The 8,616-nt window shown below is 36.5% G+C and overlaps 2 protein-coding genes across 2 annotated transcripts in view; one reads left to right on the forward strand and one right to left on the reverse strand.

The window, feature by feature from the left end:
- LOC107666662 (voltage-dependent T-type calcium channel subunit alpha-1I-like) overlaps positions 1 to 8,616 on the forward strand; it is a gene marked incomplete at both ends in the record, with an annotated part of 76,673 nt that overhangs the window by 4,469 nt on the left and 63,588 nt on the right. The window lies entirely within an intron of this gene.
- LOC107666703 (ladderlectin-like) lies at positions 4,603 to 6,107 on the reverse strand. The gene is made up of 6 exons (XM_016458124.1): positions 5,980 to 6,107; positions 5,799 to 5,862; positions 5,541 to 5,632; positions 5,243 to 5,365; positions 4,982 to 5,090; positions 4,603 to 4,812 (listed from the first exon to the last, which is right to left on the reverse strand). The coding sequence occupies exons 2-6, from the start codon at positions 5,857 to 5,859 to the stop codon at positions 4,745 to 4,747; spliced, it is 453 nt and encodes a 150-aa protein (XP_016313610.1). The 5' UTR covers positions 5,860 to 5,862; positions 5,980 to 6,107; the 3' UTR covers positions 4,603 to 4,744.

The raw sequence follows: 8,616 nt of genomic DNA on the forward strand, positions 1-8,616 counted from the left end.
TAGCCCCCCTCAATGTCTACGGTGGTTATCGCCCTGATCAGGCATGAAAATATGTTGTGGCACTATCGTGCAGTCTGTAATGATATGACGTATTAGTGATTTTTTGCAAACATTTCTTTGAGTAACATGACCGTAAATATGAACTCACGATTGAATGTAACATAAAACAAATGATTACTTCTCGTTAAAATCTTTATTAATGCCAAAAATGCTTACATTTATGTGTCTTTTTGTTCACTCGGGCAGCCATGTTGCCGCTGAAGCCGGTTTACGCTGAGATAATTCATACCCCTTCGTTTGAAGTGTGGTCCCGAAAAATCTTCGTTTGAAGGGCTGTCTGGCCCTTCCCCTACCCCTACCCCTCCAACCAAAAGAGAATCGAGACACCCCTACCCCTTCACGTGAACGCGCGAAACGGAGGGGTAGGGGAAAGGGGAAGGGCTAAGGGGTAGAATTGGGATTGGGCCTTAGTGGTACACAGTGTCTTTTTTCAGTACACTTGGAAACAGTTAGACTTCTGAGGAACAATTAATCACTGGATTTGCCAAAGTTGATCATGTTTTCATGTAGGTAGGCATTAAATCTTTAAATGATACTCTTTTTTTTTTTTTTTTAGGAGGCACTTTAAACAAGTACAAGTTCACCTGATATCGATTTCAAATAGATATCTATTTCCCATGAAACAAAGCAAACTGTTGTTGGTAACCTTATGTTTTGGTCAGACAGTGCCTTACTGTTTAAATGGATGGTTGTTGACCAAATTAAGCTGCAATGTGAGGAAGACCGTGTCAAGATTTCTTTCTGCATATCTGTTACCTAAACTCTGGAATTCTAAGTAGTGGTTGACTACTAAGATCTGAAATAAAAATATTTATAATGACAGCAATTAAGATTAACAAATAAAACTGAAGAAATATATGAAAATTTTGTACACAATATTGGTCAAGCAGGGATATTGACCAGTAATTTCAAAATTTCCAAAAATATTAGGGTTGGATATTGACAACTACTGAATGATTAATGCATACATCATTATTCAATAAATCACAAAGCATTAATTGCTGATATTTAATTCTACATTACATTTTTACATTTTGTGTAAAAAAAAATGAAAGTGTAAAAAATGAAATAACATAAAATAATATAATTAAAAATTTAATTAAGAAATAAAATTATTGTTAACTATTTAATTAAAATTAAATATAAATAAAAACAATATTTTTAAAAGTGAATTTAGTCACAACACCATTGTTTGAAAGCATGAAATGCAAATATGTTTTAAAATCTGCAAAGTATATTAAGTGTTATAAAATAATTAGTGATTTAAAGGGGTAATCGGATGCAAAGTTCACTTTTACATGTTGTTTGAACATAAATGTGTGTTGGCAGTGTGTGTACACATCCACCCTATAATGATAAAAATCCACCCAGTGCTTTTTTAAATAGCCATAAATAATTACCCCTTGCTCAAATCAAGCCATGCTCACATGCTTGGCTGTGTGACGTCACACAGGCCAAGGCCCCTCCCACAATTGTTGATTGACCATGGCGTTTTACCATAGACCCGCTCTGAGTGAGCTGTCATCAGTCCGCCATTGTTTCGATGCTGGAGCAGGGGTAAATAAGAATGGCTCCTAAGCGATTGAGGTGTTCTGTTGTTTTAATGTAATAATGAACATAGCAGTCATCATTTACTCCCGCCATCTGAGCCGCCGAAGACGCAGAGGATTACTTTTGTTTGTGAAGGGAATGCACCCCCTGATCTACCTAAATGTGTTTAAGTTTGCGCGAATCATTTGTGATCCAGCTTCACCTACAAGATGAAGTGAGAATGTTAGCAAATCGCCTTTCCTAATAATGTGCTAGTTAGCAAGTTCCGTGGCTAAATGCCGCTAAAGTAAACAGCACCATGAGAATGGCTCGTCACCCCATGGAAGAGAGGGGTGGGGTGAGCAGAGCTCATTAGCATTTAAAGGGACATGCACCCAAACGAGTCGCTGTGAACAGAGCTGTTTTTGACAGGGTAAATAGGGTTTTGTTTTACACTACCATTGAGAAATTTTAACCAAAGTATGTCATAGACTTTTCATTAAGACCCTAGGTAGGGGTATTCAATTAAAGTTCCAAGAGGTCCGGTCTCTATATTTCCTTCACAGTGGAGGTCCGGACTATATATATATATATATATATATATGTGTGTGACCCTGGACCACAAAACCAGTCTTAAGTCGCTTGGATATATTTTTAGCAATAGCCAAAAAAAACATTGTAGGGGTCAAAATGGTCGATTTTTATCGTAAAGATCATGTTCCATATCTGTATCTCGGCCAAATATTGTCCTGTCCTAACAAACCAGACATCAATAGAAAGCTTGTTTATTCAGCTTTCATATGATGTATAAATCTCAATTTCAAAAAATTTACCCTTATGACTGGTTTTGTGGTCCAGGGTCTCATATATGAATAGTTACACATTTCCGTCTGGGCACCAGTAATGCTTTGTAAAAGAAAAAAAGAAAAATCTTAACAAATAATATACATAAAAAATATATATCTATAGAAAAATATATATTGGGTCCTTAGAGCCAAAGGCCAGTGGCTTCTGAAAATGTTTATATTTAAAAAAAAAAATAAAAATCATCAGTTGACCTCAATTAGATATCAATATTAAAAGATAAGATCAGATGTTTTGTCAAGCTATTATTCTTTTTTACATTTAGATATGTAAGGCAGAAGGCCATGTGACAGAAAAGATAGGCTACTGTATGGGGGTTCAGAGTTTTCCTCTTGAAGTCTGGACCATTTTTATATTTTGCTTAAACAAAAAAAATGCTCTCATCATGAGCAGAAAACAAACTAGTAATTTTCAATTTTATGTTGTCTTTTCTTGCTATCTACAAATAGTTTTTCCTATTTGAACAATTATATGTTTATTTTAAAATGCTCTTAACATACTAATTAACAGTTTCTTCCCTCATGCAATCTACCTCATGAACACTTATGCCGAGTTCACACTCCACGATTTTAGCCCGATTTTTCACTCGCCGACAGTTTTGCCAAATCGCCGACAAATGCCCGAAATCGGAGGCAAATCGGTGCTCGTTCATGTGAGTGACAATCACGCAGTGTGAATTATCAAAGACGATATATAGTATATTCATAGTCAAAATCTGTCAGTAGGTTAGTTGTGTATAGGTACAGTGTTTATGTGAAGCATTCGTATAGTTTGTATTTTTTAAATTTATGTATAGGTAAACATTTATATATATAGTATATTCATAGTCAAAATCTGTCAGTAGGTTAGTTGTGTATAGGTACAGTGTTTATGTGAAGCATTCGTATAGTTTGTATTTTTTAAATTTATGTATAGGTAAACATTTATATATATAGTATATTCATAGTCAAAATCTGTCAGTAGGTTAGTTGTGTATAGGTACAGTGTTTATGTGAAGCATTCGTATAGTTTGTATTTTTTTAATTTATGTATAGGTAAACATTTATATATATAGTATATTCATAGTCAAAATCAGTCAGTAGGCTAGTTGTGTATAGGTTTTACTGTTTTACTTCATTGTTGTCTGCCTGTATTTATGTAGCACCGTGGTCCTGTGAGGCACGACATTTCGTTCCACTGTATGTCCCCACATGTAGCAGAATGACAGTAAAGCTCAACTTGACTTGACTCGCTCGAGAACTCCGGTCTGACGCACGCGGGTTCTCGCGTTATTTCCTTATCACTTCTCACGTGTGTTTTGTTGTGAAATGTAGTTTGCGGACCAGACAGAGTTGTTGGCGATTCTTCCTATTGTAAAGTCATGCAGTGTGACTCCTGTCGCCGATCCATTGTGCAATGTGAACACAGCAGCGACTGACTGCTACCCCAGATGCAGTGTGAAAACCACGGTGACCCGACGACATTGAAAATTGTGCAGTGTGAACTCGGCCTTAACTTGACACAATAAACGTGTAACACACAACACTATTCATACATTTAACACGCATACTCGTTTACATTCAAATATATATTGTATATGGAGTATTTTTTTCTTTTTTTGTGTATATAGTTATTGCCTATTTATTTTATTTGTATTCATTTTATTATCTGTCTTGTCAATGTCATTCTGTTTGTGGAAGCTTACAATCACCAAAACAAATTCATCGTATGTGTAAACATACCTGGCAATAAAGCACTTTCTGATTCTGAAACGGTTTAAGTTGAAATACATTTCTTTAAATTGTGTCTATGTAAACCGTTCTCATTATGTTAAGACTATTGCCATCGTGGATAAAGGCTGATGATCAGTAATTAATTACAAATGAATCGACACAAAGTAATTTTAGTAGTGTTGGTCAAATATTTAATGTAGTAAGGTTTAATTCAATTCGTCAAATTCTTTTTACGCTGCATTCTCAAGCTATGATAATGGCATATATTAATATGTTTCGATATCAACCAAACTTTTCTTTTATCTAGGCATGAGACTTTTTGCATCTACATAGTAAGACTAACAAGCACATCACTTAATGCCTAATGTCATTCTACAAACCATATTCTCATAACAATATTACACATGATTTGGATTAAACACCACAACACACAAGGTTTGCTTTAATGCCTTTATTGATTCGAGGAGTGTTTCAGTATTAAGAGATTAAGGTTGAGAACGTTTTGTAAAGAGAAGTCCAGAAACCTTAAAATGTAGTACAATCAAAGTAACTGCAGAGCAGGATGACTGCGTATGATCTCACAGCTCTTTAGCACAAACATAGCCCATTGAGAATGAACAGCTTACATCATTCCAGCAACGGTTAGCTGTAGGGTGGAAAAATGAAATCAGTTATTCTGATTACAGTACTGTTAGAAAACGAGCCAATTTATGTTATTATTAGTGAAACTTCAGGATGGTAAATATTTGAAAGTTTAAAAAACAAAAAAACAAAAAAAAAAAAAAAACCACACACACACTACACTGCATTCTTACAAGTCCAGTTGATCTCTCCACAGTCCTCGACATTTAGATTGTTAGGTTCATTAGAGCACCAGTTGGTGTAGTCATATGGAGTTCCATCACTCCACAACCACTGTCCTTCCTAAAGAGCAAAGACAGTGATTAAAAGCACACTCTTCTGTACTCCAACACCATAAAGAATGTCATTTAGTTTGGCTTTGAAGTTAAATCATCTTCACTTGTAACATTTCTGTCTCGACAAACAAATAAGTCTCTTTAGGCCACACAACTTACTTGTACACCATCATGAACACCAAGCCAACATCGTGTAGTAGAAGGCAACAGACTCATCAGAAAATTGTTTTCCAGTTCATCGTGCACAGATGCGAGATTTGCATGCTGATCTATACAGTGCCTCTAAATAGACAATTTAAAAAAAAACAAACAAAAAAAAAAACAATTTACTTGGTCTTTACCAAAAAAAGTCAATTACAGTTTTAGTCATTTTCAAACAAAATCTGCTCTGATTGATTAGTTGCTCAGAAGTTTCTTTAAAAATAATAAAATTGCCTTGTTGTAACTAAAACTTTACCTCTGCTGTGATCCAGTCAGCCGACTGAGAGAAAAACTTGTAGCATCGGACTCCAAAATTTGTCCATCCATAGTGGCATTTTTTATCTAGAACTGTATCCAGTAGGCCTTCATATGTTAGTCTTGTAATATTCACATTATTACTCGTATTATGCAAATACTAGTCAAAATACTGTATATTTCTGAATACCAAAGGTTTGGCAGAACAAGCTTTTAAAATTGAATAATGAGGGTTTACACAAATAAACATCTTGTTTACCATCTGCATTTCCCATGGAGAACACGATGAAAAGAACCAGCAGACTTCTCAGCATCACCATGAACTTGAAAAATAAGAAGCAGCAAAAGTGAATTGTCTGCACTCATATACTGCGCACGTTGTATTCTCAATGTGTTTTAAAGACAAAGTTACTCAGTAGGTCTCTGTGTCAAAAACTCACCTTGGTTTTCAGATCATTGCCTTCAGAATCTCAGAGGAAGAGTTTGTGGAGTTCCAGAAAGAGCCCTGCTTTTATGCTTTACTTGATATCAAGTGTGTATAAGTGACCAGGACAACACTGTTACATGTCTGTGGTTTTCTTGTTCCTTTGACCTAGTTTTCATTAGTTGCCCTGATTATGTCATTCAGTTCACCTGTGTTCGATTTATCAAGTCATTAGTCCCTCGTTTGCGCTAGTATTAGGCTCGTTTGAGGTGATCACCGCGAGATGCATGCCGGTTAGAAAAGTGTCCGAAGGCTTGTTTGAGATCTAAAATACATGTTTGTATTAAAGTAAAAATGGATGATAAATACACCTTTCGTATGGAATTAAATAGCAAGCACTTTGAGTGTCTTGTTCATCATATTTATTTTCATATAAAAGCAACAGGGGCCCATTCTTCGTACGTCGCTAACTCACTTAGCTGGATTTGATTGTTGACGATTTGGCGTGATCTTGGATTGTTTGGTTATTCGAAGCTCATCCCGGAGTTGCTGCCATAGCAACAGGTCCGTATGCTTAAACCTGCTCGGGAGCAGCTTATTTAATGTAAACAGGATTAGATTGCATCTTTTTAAGCAGAATTGATACTTAAAATCTGTCTGCTACCACCGCTACTTTATTACAAGAGTAACCTACTGATCCAGGGATGATAATTTAAATTAATAATTTAAAAATTAATTGAAAGATAATATAATAATGTTGTGTAGTGTAATGTCAGATTACTTTTCTTAGGGAATTAATTATTAATTAATTCAGGTTTTGAGAGGACGCGAATCTGAAGATTCTAAGTCAACCTGATTAGAACTGATTTCAAATTTGATAGTTTACACTTTATCAACGGTCGTCCAGCGAACGTCTTCTCTGAGAATGCCTTCCTGGAGAATGGAGGTTGCCTTGTGACATAGGAGGTTCGAAAGTCGGTTGCCTTAGGTATGGAGAGTGAGGCTTGAAGTTCTTCTGAGAGTTCCATTGCTTGGCTATAGACTTTAGAGTTCGGCAGTCGCGGAGTTTCAACTGAAGTGTTTGAGTTCTGGAGTCTCGCTCGCGTGATGTTACAGCATGTGAGCGCTTTGTAGCGCGGTCACCAAGGCGAAAAGCCAAAGGTCTAGAGAGAGAGAGAGCAAGCGAGCAAGCCACGAGGGCTTTGTGTCCATTTTTAAGCAGGCTGATTTTGGTCCGCCCCACGACGCGATCTTCCAATCGACTTGTTGCAAGGCTTAGCCACACCCTGTGTGGTTACCTTCTCGTGCATAAATTAACATGCTGTTCAAGACATCACGTGGGGGAAATGTCTCTGCAGGTTTTGTTAATAACTTCTATAAAGTGTCGTACAACACACTGTTCAAAATAACAGCTTTTCACTCATTTCAATGTTCTGGAAATAAAACAAGCTTTCGTTCAAGCTCAAATATCGGGTAGTTTGCATACACATTAATAATCTTATCTACTAAAAGGAAAAGTTATAAGGCAAAGATTAAAATATCATAGGTTTCAATAACACATCAAACAGAAAGCATAGAAAGGCACAAAACATATTATTTGTGAATATAGTTGCCCTTTTATACTTTTAAATGATTGTCTTTTGAATTGTCTGTGTAAGTTCTGTTTCCTTGTCTGTGACAGGAGAAACGCGCACTTTTCTGAAAAGTAGGAAAGGGGGGGGGAGGACAGAGAAAGTCCTATGGTCCATAAAAGTCACGTGGTGGTTAAGAGTCATGTGATAGTCACGTATAGATCCAGTGTTTGCAGGCCTGACCGCGTCAGTTAATTTACTCGTCCTTTTCCTGTTGGATATAATAGTTCCATACATTGTGCGATCACAAGACATCACGAGGTATCTATATGTTGTGAAAGAACTTTTCAGTCCTGATACAAAAGATCTCTGTGTTATCTCCTGATTGGATTAGTTCGTCATCACTCCTCTGAGTAGATGAGACAAGACTGACAAGAAGTCGACCCAGAATATTGGAGTCATGTGCTGGGGTGATTAGTTTAGACCTCATGCTGGTTGATTCCATGGCATATCAGTGTCTGTTATGGATAGGAATCCCTACAGATGTTACAGTAGTTCAGTAACTGCTTCTACTGATTCAGTGAGTCAGTAAACATAGGGCCCTATGAAATCAAGCCATAATTAGTGAGATAGTCAATAAAACATTGAGAGGCTCTGATCGCAATGGAGCGTTGGTGGAGGAAGAGGGGAGCGTTTTAAAACTGGCATTGATGCAGTCTGGGAGTGATTGGAGAAACCATGGATCTTTATAAGAAAAAGAGAAGCAGAAGATTGAGAGGATGTGGACTGCTCTGCTAATACCGGCTCATCACAATGGGCAATCCTTCACTACAGCTACTATGTCCCTAGAAGTGTTTTATGCTGACCAAATATCCATTTATTTGATAAAAAATACAGTAGAAACAGTAATATTGTGACATATTAATGCAATTTAAAATAGTTGTTTTCTATTTTAACATGTTTTAAAGTGTAATTTATTCCTGATTGCCAAAGTTTGATTTTTAGTCATTACTTCAGTCTTCATTACAATATGCAATGTGTGTGTGTGTGTGTGTGTGTGTGTGTGTGTGTGTGTGTGGCAT

Source organism: Sinocyclocheilus anshuiensis, unplaced genomic scaffold (assembly GCF_001515605.1).
Source record: "Sinocyclocheilus anshuiensis isolate Anshui unplaced genomic scaffold, SAMN03320099.WGS_v1.1 scaffold91, whole genome shotgun sequence".
NCBI classification, from domain to species: domain Eukaryota; kingdom Metazoa; phylum Chordata; class Actinopteri; order Cypriniformes; family Cyprinidae; genus Sinocyclocheilus; species Sinocyclocheilus anshuiensis.

Bases quoted from the DNA above. Each gene is read 5' to 3' on its own strand.
- LOC107666703 (XM_016458124.1), bottom strand. From the start codon at position 5,859: ATGGTGATGCTGAGAAGTCTGCTGGTTCTTTTCATCGTGTTCTCCATG. The intron at 5,366-5,540 runs GTAAAGTTTTAG...TTGTCTATTTAG, and splicing joins CTGACTGGATCACAGCAGAG to AGGCACTGTATAGATCAGCA. The intron at 5,091-5,242 runs GTAAGTTGTGTG...TTTGCTCTTTAG, and splicing joins GTGTTCATGATGGTGTACAA to GAAGGACAGTGGTTGTGGAG.